Here is a 16,174-nt window from a genome sequence, read left to right on the forward strand (position 1 = left end):
GCATGCTATTAGGAACACATTTTTAAAATTATTTACTGAAATTATTTTATATTAAAAGTCTGATTTAAATTTTAAGTTGGAGAAATAATGATAGCTGTGATTGAATTATAAACTTCTTTTAGATTTAAGATTCTAACCAATTGTTTAATTACATGTGAATCACTTTGCGTAAAAAAAAAAAAAGAAAAGAAAAAAAGAAAAAAGAAATCTGTGAAGCAGATTTGTATTAGAACGGTGATTTCTCAATAACACATATGTTCGTTATAATGCAGTCTGAATTATAATCATGGATGATTCTCGAATCAGGTACACAACAGTGGCTACTTGGTAAGGGAGAGAGGTGTGTATCTACATGATGCAGCTCATTTCCTTTGCTAGGATTAAGTTTTCATTTGACATGGAGTCGCTTTTTGCAAGAAGTAACATTGTTAGACACAATTAAACTGAATTTCAACCGTTAGCTGGTCGTTGTGATCATCACTGTGAAGCTGATGTTAGAGTCTACAAAAAATCTATGACTTTCAATTATGTTTACTGTAAATCACTCCTGATATAAGTGTTTTTTAAACGCTATTTTTTAACCAAAGGAATGGCAATTTTCATATAAATATTTGAGGTTTATTAGTAGCTACTTGGCTTCCACTTTTATTTACTTCACAAGAAATACATTGTCTAATTTTCTGACGAAAGTAATTGCGCTTGTGTGGAAAATACACCTTTTGTAGCGCCAATTGATATGTACGATTCTGGCCTGCATGCGGTGCGGCTGATGGATGAGCGTGCAATAAGTTAAATATTTCATCTCTCATTTTGAATGGAATACACAATAAATGCTTCGTGATATTTCCAAATCTATGTGCACGGTATAACTTTCCATCAATTAATTCAAATGCTCTAGCCTGCCGTTCAAGCCTGTAGTCTTCTCCTTGTTTATTTTCCTGTAAGCATCTGTATATGGGTCCAAAATAAGGGTCCGTCTGCATTTTTCCAATGTTTTCGGGTGCTTGGAAATTTACTAAACATCTCTCTTGGTCCAAATCTTCTAATAACAGGTCTCCCGGTTGTGGGGGAACAACAGAAATGCGACTCATCGAGTCTACAGGGTTATTCTCACTGCGGACATGAACACGGGTAAAATCATACTCCGACAAAATTAAACTCCAACGAAGTAGTTTGGGCAGTAGATTAGCTGCTGTCTTGAGGTAGACTAATGCTCGGTTGTCTATTTTCAAATAAAAATGCCTTCCTATTAAATAATATTTAAATGCCTTTACTGCGGCTAATACGGCTAGCAATTCCTGTTCTATTGATGAAAGTTTCTGCTCTGCTGGTGTCAAAAGCCTCGAGTAATAACCAATGGGAGTCCAATCTTGTAATGTTTCGTCCGTACACTGCGTACACATTGCAGAAATTCCGATTTTGGATGCATACACAAAGGTTTGTCTGGCCGGTAAGGAGTTAGTATTGGTGCTTCCAAAAGTTTCTTCTTTAATGTCTCAAATGCCTGTTGGTGAGTAGAGTCCCAACTAAATTTCACGCCCTTTTTTAATAACTTTTGTAAATTTTTTATTACTTCCGCGTAATTAGATAAAAATTTCCTTACAAAATTGCACAAACCGAGAAACGATCTAACGTTCTTCGTCGATTTCGGGACAGGATAATTGCTTTTAACAGCCGATCTGAGATTTGGTAGCCATAACGCGACACTTTGTGTCCGAGCGCTAAAATTTCTTGAAATAAAAATTGAGATTTTTATGTCCTGATTTTCTAAGACGTTTCAATAGATGTCTTAAAATCTCAACAATTTGTTCCTGTGAGTTGGCAAAAATGTACAAATCGTCTACATAACAGGCTATGTTTTCTGGATGGATGTTAGCCAACACCATAGACATGAATCTATTGTACACAGCACAAATCCTTGGGGAGTAACACAATACTGAAATGTCCCAAGTGACGGTAGAGAAAAAGCAAAATATGGACGAGAATCTGGTGTTAGTTCTATATTAAAATATGCCGAAGAGACGTCCAAATTTACATACCAAACATGTCCAGCCATGGAAGAAATTATATCATGTATAGGTGGTAAAGCCAAGGAATGATGAACCACTTTTGAATTCAACAGTCGCATATCAGCTATTTTTCTCAACTTTCCCGATGGTTTTCTCAAAAATAATACTGGCGAATTAAAAGGAGAATTAGACTTTTCCACAATACGTTGCTGAATTAAAGTATTCATGTATTCACGTACTTCTGATTGCAAGGCTTTCGGTATTTGATATTGTTTACGAGAGGTAGGTAACTCTGACTTTAGTTGCACCCTGTATTGATATCCTCTCGCACGGCTTAATTTATTTGGATTCCAGGTAAAAATATCGGCAAATTCCCAACATAGATCTATTACTTTTTGTTTATATTCCGGACTAGCTTTTTCTCCTATTTTCAATTTTGAAGCATCAAATAACCTTTGACCTTCTTGCAAAAATTCATGATTTATGTAATGGTCATCTTCTAATGCGGTAATAACATCTGTCGGTTGAATATATACGTCTTCTGCCTTACCAACTACAAGATTAGTATTTAATACTACCTTATGTGCTAATGGATTTATTATTTCAATAACTGGAGACTTATCTGACACAAGAGCTCTCGGAATTAAAATTCCTAACCTTTCCGGTAATTCTTGATTCGGTTCAAGAACAATTTCTTTATGTGACCTAGATTGTTTTAATGTTAGTGGAACGATAACTTAGATCTCGCTGGTAGCATAGATCTCTTCTTTACAACAAATTTAGGTGCAAGAGCTTCCTCAAACAAAAGGAATACGAAATTCGACACATTATGCTCCTTATTTACACCAATTTCTGTATTCTTGGGTGGTTAACCCAAACCTAGTTAACGTTAAAAGATTCTTTCCTAGACACAAGTTAGCTTGGTGAAATATTAAGAAATCGTTTCCTATTAACACTTTCGGTTTAAAATGCTCCAAGACACGAAACTTGTGGTGAAAAGTCCTTCCATTAATGTAAAAACGAACAATTGCCATATATTTTATAATTACGAGGTTCTGAGATACACCCGACACTTTAGTCTGTGTTTCAATAAGTGTTACATTTCTGGGCAACAATGGTTTTTCTATGATGCTGATAGTAGAAGCAGAATCAACAATAGCATTAACTGTCTTAGAATTTACGTCTATGGGAACTTAGCTATTTCCTTTTCTATATTTAAAGGGACTTGAATGAATTCCTTTTTCGATTTTCTAGCATCTTTACGCCATTCGTTATATGTGACTAGATTATCTTTCTGTTGACGGTTTTGATTATTAGGCTGTACTTTGTTATTCTCCGAACATGCACCGCCTTCATGCACGGATGAACTCAGTTTAAACCTTGCGTTTGAGATGCATTTGCGTTTAAACCCTGCATATTTTGATAAGTAGGAACCACATATTGGGGAAAACTTTGTTGTACTGGTACCATTTGTGGAAAGCACAGATTTCCCTGTGACATACAATTTGGGTCATTAACTACTGGTAATTGCCAAGTTTGATATATCTGGGGTACAAATGACCGTTGTGGGTAGTAATTATTTCGACCTCTACTTTTAAAATTATTTTTACCCCTAAAAGCTTTGCCTCTATATGAACCTGTTCCAACACTATTTTGTGACTGATAATTATTTTGTATATAATTTCTCGAATTTTCTCTGAAATTTCCACGAAAATTTCCTCTATGGAAGCCTCTGTTGTTCTGATTAAAATTTTGTTTCGCAGAATTGTTTCCCTGTGTTATCTGCACATTAGTTTTCTCACATTGTTTTTGTGTATCCTCAAAATTTTCCATTTTCAACGTTAATTGTCCTAGTTGTTTCTGGACATTCTCCATTGCCTGCGATATTTTGTCATGTTCTTTGTTATTCCGTTCCGATCCACTAGTTTCAAATTTATTATCGTCCTGTTTGGTCACTTTCGCAACCTGCGAACTAGATCTTATATTATTACGCATCTTCTATTTTGACGCAAAACTATATTATCTTCATCTTCACCTGACTCGGATAATTCGGCCTCACTTGATTCTGATGATGTTTCAGAATCCGACGACATATATTTACGCAATTTTCCCAATTTACGCAACTCCTTTTTCATTGATGAATTTAGTCTAGCATGAAGCTCGTGTTTCTTCCTATTTTTCACCCTATACCTATTCGTTTCGAGATTATTCAAGGCTTGAATAAACTCATCCAATGAATTAAATTGCTTCACACCTACTCTTTCTAAAAAGTATGGCCTCAAACTGTTCGTCAAAATAGAAATAATCTGGGCTTCCGTTAATGTAGGTGCTCCTTTCTCTATTAGTCCTAATACATCGTATATGTAACTCTGTACCGACTCATGTTTCTTTTGAACTCTGTTTTGAATTTTAGCAAAGATATCTACATTCTCTTTCGGTGTTTTAAAACATTTTTTTACTTCTTCTTAAATGTGTCATATGACTTAGAATTTAACTGCTTCCTATTTATAAAAACACATCATCTTTCTTTATCTTTTCCTGAAAAACACGTTATTACTAAATCTTTAGCCTCATCCGGGGATAATTTGTTTAGCTTTATAGTATCGTCAAATGCAGAAAAGAATTGCTGTATAGCCATTTCTTTCGGATCATATTTGGGAAAAGGAAAGGCATTGCTATACACATTTACAATAGGTCTTGAATTTTGGTTGGGTGTTCCTGACTGATAATTAGATTGAGAAACATTATGGGAGGGAGATGGAGGGGTCGCCATGTCTCATCTTAACTTCACTCTACGTCTGCTCATAAGTTTTATAACAATAAATATTTAATTCTTGAACGTGATTTCTGTACTGAACTAACTTCGTTTTTCAAGATAATCTTTGCACACGCTAATGTCTACATAAGCATTTCCTGTTACAATGCCTGCAATACGATATCCTAAGAATGCTTAACATATGAAATACAAAACATAAACGCAAAACGTATCTATATGTATATGTAATATTTCTTTGTTGTAAGTTACCACAGAATTCTCTATAGGAAATGGTATGCACATATTCAAACATATATATCAGCACCATCCTGGATAATAACAAATCTGATATACCATGTAATTTTTCTCTGCATGATTTGATTCCTTACTCATATATGTGTGGCTTCGGGATCGATATCTATATTTTAGACGGAAAATTGTTCTATAATATGTTTCTAACACGGGCGCTAGCCACAAAATACGGTGCTTATTCCACCATAACATATGCCAACATATTGGACCGAAATCCGGACGTTGACATATACAATTTTATCCACACATAACTCAATGTATTAATAACCATAATAGCATGGGGGCAATTTGAAGAGTTTTCTCATAATAAACTTAACCATTAAATTTTAGGTAGAGCAAATAATTAGTTAAGATGGATGGTTTTGATTATAGAAATAAAAGTAGAGATATCAGATCAGATAATTACCCAAATCTGGTACTGTGGCCTTACGTTAAAATTTATAATAATAGTCATAATGAATTTTGAAGATAGGATATGAAGTAACTAATTTTGTGACAAGGTCGAATAATAAAGCGTGATATCAAATAGTATCCAGCATTGTACTCACCCAGATTTTGACGAATGAAGATTTTTGAGAGGTAGATCCTTTTAGTCAGATGGTCACTTCAAAACTCTCTCGATTTCCCTAGTCTTTTTGTCCACCTACCTTTTCTTCCTAGTTTTGGTAGCGTCTTTTCTTCCTCTTACCATTACATTTTTAGAATTACCTCATAACGTGAAGTAGGAAGTGTTATTATTTCCTTGATACATTGCTACATAACATAATTTTATATTTCCTATTTAAAAGAATGTTTTAACTGGACATAGTTTTAAATTATTATGAGACTTCCTTAATTTCTTTGCACGTGTGAATGACCTACAGCACCAGACTGGGAATTGAATTTTATTTGCATTTAATATAACAAGGTTTACAAAATATTGAAGCCAAAACCAATAAAATATTAATTGCCCTTCACCAAAATGCTTTAGTCATATTACAATATGTAAATACACCGCGATTCAAATTATACAATAATACTTTGAGAGTTGATTGGAATTAAGGAACATTTGTGTGCAGTTCTGAAAACACAGCATCTCCAATTGACATCTACGTGTTTTGTCGAAGTTGTATTCAGAAAAAGAAATCGAGAATGACTGTTGTGTAGAATAGTGATAGCCAAGTTTCGGTTTTTAAGCACATCATATTCTTAACTTAAAAGGTTCGAGCGTAAGGTCTTACCTCCTACACAACTAGTAAACAGTTACTTGGAGAAATCTGAAAGAAAAGAAAGCAGGACCGTACTAACAAATACCCCATATTCTGTACGTTCTGAAGTCGACTGTGGAGTCTTACCTCCCCCACAACCAGTGAACATTATTAGGCTATCCCGAATGCAGACCGTATCTTTACCATTACCTTCAATCTAGTCTTTATTTATTTGTATTGTATTTTAAACTTTACATAATACTTTTATCTTGTCGTAGTAATGTAGAATGGTGGCGGAGTATCTACTAATCAACAGAACAGTTCGAGTACGATTCTCATTAGAGGCGGGACTTGTATTTCGTTCAACTCTTCTTCCAACGCGCGTCACAGGGACCTACCAAGACCTGTAAAACAGATACCTGCCTAAACCAGTAAGCTAATGGTAGGAATACCATCTCCAATTTGTGCCGAAATCAATAAAATTATATTTAGTATCACCTTATCAACCGTGGGTCACTTTGGTTTGCTCCAAATATGATGGAGATAGGTTTGTGTAAATATTTAATTCAAAGTTCTACATTATTTATTCTAAACGAAATTGATGTAAAACACAACTGAAAGATAATTAAAAATCAGTGATGTGAAAAAAACACCCAGGAAAACCAGTAAAAGAAAGCAGAACTACGTTTTGTCCACTACAAGTTCATATGAGCAGTAGCTATTTGTACATAATTTTGGGATCTTCATGATTAAGACATGGCCCTGTCGTTCAATAATACCAGTGTAAGTTTCTCCATCAGAATTACGATTTTTCTGCGTTTGTCCCCTCTATGATTTGTAATATTTTCTCATAACTTTCCTTTTATTTCTTCCGTTGTTTGAGAAGTTCATACATTTGTACGACTACTAAATCTTATTGCTGTCAGTTAACATTATAGCTCTATGACATAAATTCCACGATTACTACTTTTTTTCTTTATGAACGAGCGAAAAATTATTTACAAACTTTCAGTAATGAAAGAGTCATAACAGCATTTTAACAAATATTTTTTATTTGGGGCCAAGTGTAAATAATTTAACGTGTATATAGATTTCAAAATTCTAACTTATGTATTTTAACTGTATACATGCATTTAAATAAATAAGCAGAGTTCTATTAATATTACATAAAATTCGTTACTAATGTGATCAATCGTGAAAACAAAACTTTAAAGTGAAAGAAAGATTATTGTTCTCTTGAATATGATCAATTTCAATTAAGATATCGATTTTAGATTTGATTTAAGGCGATAGGTGGCATAGCTTCATATAAGCATATAATCGTTATTTAATTTTATTACAGCTGCACCTAACAAATCTTTAGTTGGGAAGAAAGGTTTTCCAAATGAAAGAATTGTAGGAGGTACTCTCGCTGAACGTGGAGAATATCCATTTCAGGTAAGAGCCTGTTTACAGTTTAAAAAGTGTAGGTTTTTATTTAAGAAGAACTCAGTGTGTACAGTGGCGGATCTGGTCCGGAGCCGGAAAGGGGCTAGACCTCCCAGTTTTTTGAGTGACAAAAATAATTGAAGATATTACTTATGTATTTTTGAAAGTCTTTAGTAAACTCATGATATGCCTATCATAGTCTGGGCTGTGGTTGTCCCCCCATTTTTTACTTCTAGATCCACCTCTGAATGTATAAGGTACTTGAAGTTAGCTAACGATAAGTAAAAATACACGGTACATACTAGGATAGAATACACATACATTTAAATTGAAAGTAGTGTATTTATTTATCTATTCATTTATTCATTTACCTTTTTAACATTTTGTTTACTTCCCACGTTATTTGTTAAATGGAAGATAGTATGGACATTCCAAAAGTGTATTTCTTCGTATTTGAAATACTATATATATATTTGTGTTGTTATTTATTCAACGTTACTATTATTAGTTATTACTATGTTTTAATTTTATACCTTGTTGATATGTTACTAATCAGTACGCAACTAATTATCTGAATTATTAACAAAATTGGCATAAATATCTACGCTTGAGTTATACTTCCAAAAAGAAAGTAAAAATTATATATATATATATATATATATATATATATATATATATATATATATATATATATATATATATATATATATATATATATATATATATATGAGGTAATTAAGAAAGATGTGTCACTTTTTCACCCACCACCTTCCAACATCAATATGTCACCTACGAATGTATCAAGTACATTTTGCACTTCTACTAGGGATTTGAACTGAGGTGATTGTCCAAGAAATGGAACAGGTGATAATCGGACGATGCAATGTCCGGGGAGTATGCCAGATGCAATAGTGTTTCCCATCCAAGGTGTAGAGTGGTGTCCCGGGTCATCCTAGCCACGTGGGGCTTACCGTTGTCTTGTAAGAGGAGGACCCCTTTTTGAGTTTTTCTTGAACACGGCTCAACTGCTGACAGTACCCAGTTGCATTGATGCTCTGACCAGCTGGTAGCAGTTCCTGACATAGGATGCCACGAGCAGCTCACCTAACACAAAGGGGGACCTTCTAGTGCAGTGTTGGTTTCGGCTGTTTTGGAACCGGTTCATGGGATGCTAACCAATGATGACGGCGCAGTGGAGCTTCGTATAGGACACATTCCTCATCACTTGTCAACACCTTGTCCAGAAATGGCTCCTTCCTAAGACAAGACAGCAAATAATTGCTACCTCAATTGCTATCTGAAGATCTTCATTTTGTACATATGTTGGTCTTCCGGCACGTGGTGCGTCTTCGAGTGTTTTGTCACCGTCCTTAAACTTGTTAAACCACTGCTGCTCTGTCTGTTTAGTCATGACACCCTCCGAATAGGCCCGATATATTTTCCGCCCCGCTGCAGCGGCGTTTGACATCAGTTTGACACTAGTAAACTTTCGATTTGAAAATATTAATATCGAAATTACATATTTGAGAACCCTTAAACAATACTTTATCGACTATTAAAGCTGGAGAGAACTTTACGGAGAAAGTTTGTCACATAATATAGTGGAATCCGAAGTTTGAAAACTACTTCTTACGTAGTTTATATTAATGTCTTCACATAATGAAATTTAGTCTTATTGAGTGCTGATTAATATTGATTCCAATCTGTTTCGTATGAGCAATTATACATTTCTGATGTTCGTATTTATGTTCTGAACTAAAATATAGTCTCTTCAAAATTTAAAATAAATATAACATCTTATCAGGTCGTCAATACTGTGTGGTAAACCAAATCAGTACCTGGCTGTTAGGAACATATTAATATACGATGTACATATCAAAGAAGAAAATAATTGGACATTTGCATCATTTTATATTACTACCAAAATAATAGAACGGTAGTGGAAGAACTACTATGGTATCGAGTGACAATGATAGTTTCCTTAATTTTTAATATATCATATATACGAATATGTTATATCTATATAATATATAATCTTAAAACTAACTTTATTACAGGTATCGTTACGAGTTATAGGCAGCCACATCTGTGGGGGAACCATTATTAATGAAAGATACGTTCTAACAGCTGGACATTGTTCTGAGTAAGTACATGTCTTTTTATGTAATTATAATTCTTATAGCAGTTTTCAATATAGTCTAGTATAATACATGCATGAAAATTGCTTACGAATAAACTTAGGCCTATATTGGCCTGTATATTTTGTTCAGATTTACTTCATGTTTTTGTATTTTTATTAATATACCAGTTTAAGGATATGATAAGGTCTAGATTACGTACACTGAGAAAAAATTGTAGGTGGCGTACTTAAAAAGATAGGTTACATGCGTTATTCCTGTAGTTTTTGGACTTAACGTACAGCAGACGTATAACTGAAAACGCATGTTTTATAATACTTTCTGTATAAGTGTTCCATCTATACGTACTTTCCGTATGAAACAATGTAGGCGGTCAGGATCTCACATACAAATGGACGTATGTAACATAGCTGACGAAGGTAACATAAGCATATGCATGTGATATACGGAAAACTGTTAGATGTCATACATCCTGCAACGGCATGATGTAACATCTAAGGGCAGTGCCTTTGTAGCATACCGATAACGTATGCTTCGTACTGATTTCTATAGTAAGCAAGAAGATACCGTATATTTGTACAATATACTGCTGTCCGGAGAACGGATTTTTCTCTGTTTAATACACTTCTAATTTGAACTTGTGATTCACAATATGCGTGTTCGTACATGTGTTTAAACTACTGAACAACAACAAAATGAATCCGGCTTGATGTCGTATATTGTTTAATATATTTTTTTGGCTTGATGTCGAATATTGTTTAATATATTTTTTTACATGAATCATAATTTCTAGTGACATTTGGCATTTCGATCATTTTTGCATACCTCTGCTGCTGCTATCCTTGGGTAATCAATTAAAAATAACAACAATGCAAATTTTGATCGAACGCTATTTTTCGATTTTCGTTCAACATTCGTGACGAAACCAAGCCTGAAAACTGTTTCGTCTCGAATTACAAACTTCATCCTCGGTCTGCGCATCGTCTTCATAAATTTGCATAAACGTACAATTACTTATCATTTAATATTTTGTCTAGATCGCATACTAGTTGTACTACGTTGTATTATACATATATATATTAGCTTATGAATTGATTATAAGAATGCAAATTTCTCTCAAAAATTTATTGTATTCTTAGTGATATATGTCTGCCAAGAAAAATAAAGCGGTGAATCACGAAAAGTCACAATTGTAATCATTAAATATTGAGCTGTTTTTGATAAAAGTCTTGTCTCGAACTGAGAGAAAGCTCTGAAATAAGAGACTTAACGCAATTAACATTTAAGTATGAACTATGTTTAATACTATCCATCAAGAAGAACCTTGTCTATTCCTTGTTAATTCAAAAGGATTTTCAAAATATGTAGTCCATACTTCTCCGTTGGAACTGTAATGCGCGCCAGTATTTTAACGTCAACTAGAACCTATATTCGGACACCCATTTAAAGTGTTCAAAATGTTTATTAAGATACCCAACCAGCTGGTTGGAAAGGTATCAGCACTCTTTAAAAATTTTAACAACCATGACATGAGAAAAAGTGAATGGACTAAATGATGAATGTGTTTCTGCAGCTTAAATAATGAATGACGTTCTTTGATACATCCAGACGATGCCAAGAAAAAATTGTCATGCATATAAATTTTCTGGGTTTTGCCAGCTTTAACTGAAATTTTAACCTATTTTGTATTGTACAAGTAAAATACATGCTGGCCAAATAATATTACTTGTGCGCTCTTTGATGATATTATTGATGTTACTGTTCTTATTTATTTTTATTGTTTTTGTCCTTTTTCTTTTTTTCCTTCTTGTTAACAATTCCCTGTGTAAAATGACAAAATAATGCTGAATCTGGTAATATGTTCAATAAATAAATAAAATTAAGTGACAGGGTTATAGGTACAGGGAAACTCACAAGTTCCCTTGCATTCGCAAGTAGTTCGAAGTATACGTAGCTCTATCTCACGCTATGAGAAGTCATGGGAAGAACACCGTGATAATATCTCCCACTTCTTTGTGTTTCGTAGTTCCGTCCACTCTTCTTAATGCATATTACCAGCAGGATATAAGCGTTAAACAATAAATACGTCGCTTCTCTTTACAGTTACGCAGCTATTTTTTACACCGTTGTGGGTGGAATTATCAATTTAAACGAAATAGGACAAACACGTCGAGTGGCACAAATCACTGTTCACCCAGACTTCGCAATCCTTGATGCTGGTACTCCTATAAATGACGTTGCTGTGTTCAGGGTGAGTATTTCCAATAACTTTTTTATTACATTAAGTATATTATACATTAAGTATATTATATAAGAAAATCTAGAAAGGACCATCGTGAAGGGAAAGATTGGAGAAAGAGACGCCGAAGAAGGACCACAATCCATTGGATGGGTAAAAGAAAAGCAATCACTGGGTTACTATTCCAGAATGCCTTGAAGAAAGCTGATAATCGTACATAATGGAGACAACTCATCAAAATTGAAAGTTAAGATGCAATCAGTGGGCTCACGACACTCAGACGTGAGCAATGATTGATGATAAACATACTATGGTGAATATGATGAATCAAGTACATGCTCAAGATACACATGTAAAGAACGAAATATCACGGAAAGAGTACCTCAATGCAGAACGCTCGAATCTAGTATGAAGAGTCTCTGGTTCAATCCCAGGGCATATGGATTTGTGGTAGACAGTATCGAGTTAATTGATTTTTATGATTTTCTTACGTTTCCTCCAAAACAATCATTTGAGCGATTACCCCTTACTCACTCACTTTTATTAATCGTTTGCTTTCTTTAATGAAGTGTTCATATTTGTAGGATTTAAGATAAATATTCATTTTATTTAATTTTTACAAAATTACATCAGAACGAATGTTGATTACCTTAAATGTTTTATCTTTTGCAGTATTATCACCCTTTATTGCTTTTCTTGATACTTACAAGGGAACATCTTATATTGATAGTAGGTTGCCCAATCAAACAATGTGCAATCGATACAGGACTGAAGAAAAGTGAGAAATCCGAAGTTTTACAGGCCGACACCCAAAAACACAGGAGATACAGAGGAAAGAAGAATCTAGAATGATGTGAAGATAGCAATGCAAAAGATACACTGACACAGGAAGAACTTCGAAATGACTAAAGTAATCAAAACGACATTTACACAACAGTATAGTAAGCAAACGTTGTACCCACAGACATGCTCAATAACCTCATATGTAATGCAGTGTTGCCAACTGAGCAAAAAATGAAGTTTTGTTAAATGGCACGGAACACAAATTATAACATGTATAAAATCTAATTATGATTAGAACCATACCTGTGAAGTCATGATGTACAATGTTGACATCATTTGAAGATAGGCCTATATGAATTCCTACATGAATCTCGGATGTAGAAGAGTACATACAGTACCAACATACTGCGGAACGCTTTATCAACAGCAACACTGAAAAATTGACTACCAATAATGTGTGAGGTGATACAATACCACGTGCATCAGAAAAGTGAGCTTGCTAATCAATCCAAGAACATGAATCATTTTAGTTTTGTGTGCTGTGTTTGATACTATTCTAATTTTCCACTTGGGCAAACCTGCTTCGACACTGTGCTTCGTCCCTTATTTTCGTACTTCAGTGATTATATTCTTGTTTGTGTCTCATATTTTGGTTTTAACTAGTTTGAATCGTGTACTGTATTTTCTCTTCTACATCCGAGATTCATATAGGAATTCATATAGACCTACAGTATCTTCAAACGTTGAGAACACTGTACATTGACTTCACAGGTATGATTCTACTCATAATTAGATTTTCTACATGTTATAATTTGTGTTCCGTGCCATTTAACAAAACTTCATTTTTTGCTCAGTTGGCAACACTGCATTACATATGATATTATTGAGCATGTCTGTGGGTACAATGTTTGCTTACTATACTGTTGTGTAAATGTCATTTTGATTACTTTAATCATTTCGAAGTTCTTTCTGTGTCAGTGTACAGTATCTTTTGCATTTCTATTTTCACATCATTCTAGATTCTTCTTTCCTCTTTATCTCCTGTGTTTGTGGGTGTCGGCCCGTAAAACTTCGGATTTCTCACTTTTCTTCAGTCCTCTATCGATTACACATTGTTTGATTAGACAACGCTATTATCAATATAAGATGTTCCCTTGTTAGTACTTTCTTTTGGAAAGTTTCTATAATCAAAATCTTAATACGGTCTAGTATGTAAACTAGTACTCTCGCAGATAGTGCTCAAATACTTCTTATGATCTAGGCGTCATTTCTCAAGGACAGACGCTATAGTTATAGAAATCCAATTTGGTAAGTAGATTTAAGTGTTCCATCCTTAAATTAGCCAGACGCCAGATTCGTACTATCTGTCGTCATGGGGACCTCACCAGAAATATTCGAGTCCTGCTCATAATAGTTCTGAAGAACCAAACTAACTTATGAGGATCATTTTTTCGAATTAACAATAAGTTTGATAAAGTTAAATGAAATATGATACAAAGACATTTACAATATTTCAAGGTAATCTGTTGGTGCGTGAACACGTATCACACGTCTGACAAACTTAGAATGCCAGTTATTGCTGCCTGTCGTGTTACTGTTCACGCGAGGCCGTACTATGGCCAAAACGATGTCAGATACGTCTGTAAAGTTTTTCCCTCAGTGGTTTCTTCAACTCATCATAGTCTCAGTGACTGATGTAAGGCGAATAAGGAAGTGGAAGAAGTCCCTTTACTTCACAACTCAATTGCTTAGTAATTTTTTTTTATTTCCTTGTGCTGTACGGCATCTTGAGTTACCGTGGAGAATGATGAGTTACGATTACAAGAGATGTGATCTTTCTCATCTAAGAGCAGCTGAGTAACTGACATATTAGTCTACATTCACTGAAAAGCTTTCGGGAACATTATGTGCAAGGATACTCTTTGCTCATGATATGACACAATTATAATCACATCCAATTCGCCGGTATATACTAGTATCCAATAAACCGTACTCAAATGTTACAACGAGCTCGTGTTGAACACTGGTACTTTAAAATAGTCAATATTTTCTAAATAATATGTTCTTCAGATTATCAAGAAAAATACAGATCTAAACAATTTATTTGATTAGACTTTTACTATTGTTCGTGATGTAAAAAGTATGTTAAATTTTGTTAAATTAAGTTTATTTTAAATTTTGAGTGGGAAAATAATTCTTTTAAATCTATTTTCAGTTATTAGAACCCTTCGAATTCAACGAAAACATCCAACCTATTAAATTACCTTCACCAAACGAAGAGGTACCAGACGGAACTGTAGTGACTATTGTCGGTTGGGGAGACACATCGGTAATGTTAATAACATTTTCAATTTCTTAGATATTTTTTTAAGTTATGATCTGATGACCTTAATGAAAGATCTTGGTAATGTCACAAAACAGTTTTCTCACCTTACAAATATCCTAAATTATAGTTGTACCTGTTTACGCAGTAAGATAATGATGATAACGAGCAGTTATTTCATAAAGTAAATTTTCTTTTCATCTACTTTTCCTCTTCTTTCCTTTTGTTACAATATATATGAGCTTTTAAAGATTTTTGTTTTCCTATATCAATTTCTGAAACATATTTAATTCTCAAATCTAATGTGTGATTCCTGTACGGTGTTTCAGTTAGCAATGGAAATCGTAATTGTTATTTATTTTTCCTGTTTTACGTAAACATGAAATAACAAATGTAAACAAATATTTTAATAGTATAAACATGTATAAGAGAGGACAGCAAAATAGAGTACTAGATTACCTAAGATTGCATCTGGCCTTGAATGTGTCCCTATCGATCTTTACATTAAGTGCTGAATGCATAATGTCTTCAAGAAACGAGAAATTAGCAAAACGCAACTCACAAAGTGAAATTTAATATTCAAAAAAGAAACAAAACCCGATTTCATTTAAGCACTGCTCTAGTTTGTTTTGTATTGAATAAATGTTGAAAATCAAACACTACGCTTCTTTAACATCTTCAATAAATAAATAATAATAATAGAACCTAACAAAAATAATAGTTTTGGGCGAATGTAATAAAATAATTCCTCAGATGTGTCATTTATGAATTTGTTACCAGCTTCAAACAACAGTAGGACAGAAAAGATGATACTAAGATCAGTCTCATATTTCTTCTGTTTATCTAATTTCGTAAAAGTAAGCTGAGGTCTTGCATTTTGAAAACCTACTGAGGTGCTTTATTTCCATGTGGTATGAGTTGTCGAAGTATAAATGGTCTCTTTGTCATCAATTCTATAGTCAGTCACGAGTGGATTGGTATGTGTTATTGAGATCCAAAG

General features: G+C 33.9%; 1 protein-coding gene across 1 annotated transcript in view; it reads left to right on the forward strand.

Moving 5' to 3' along the window:
* Positions 1 to 1,500: 1,500 nt before the first annotated feature.
* LOC145677445 (trypsin-1-like) overlaps positions 1,501 to 16,174 on the forward strand; it is a 30,794-nt gene continuing 16,120 nt past the window's right edge. The window contains exons 1-5 of the mRNA XM_081747952.1: positions 1,501 to 1,510; positions 7,606 to 7,700; positions 9,749 to 9,834; positions 11,933 to 12,080; positions 15,067 to 15,180. Coding sequence (XP_081604078.1) covers positions 1,501 to 1,510; positions 7,606 to 7,700; positions 9,749 to 9,834; positions 11,933 to 12,080; positions 15,067 to 15,180 — 453 coding nt within the window. The remainder of the gene's footprint in view (positions 1,511 to 7,605; positions 7,701 to 9,748; positions 9,835 to 11,932; positions 12,081 to 15,066; positions 15,181 to 16,174) is intronic.

This window comes from Thermobia domestica, chromosome 1 (assembly GCF_964235325.1).
Source record: "Thermobia domestica chromosome 1, izTheDome1.hap1.1, whole genome shotgun sequence".
NCBI lineage: Eukaryota > Metazoa > Arthropoda > Insecta > Zygentoma > Lepismatidae > Thermobia > Thermobia domestica.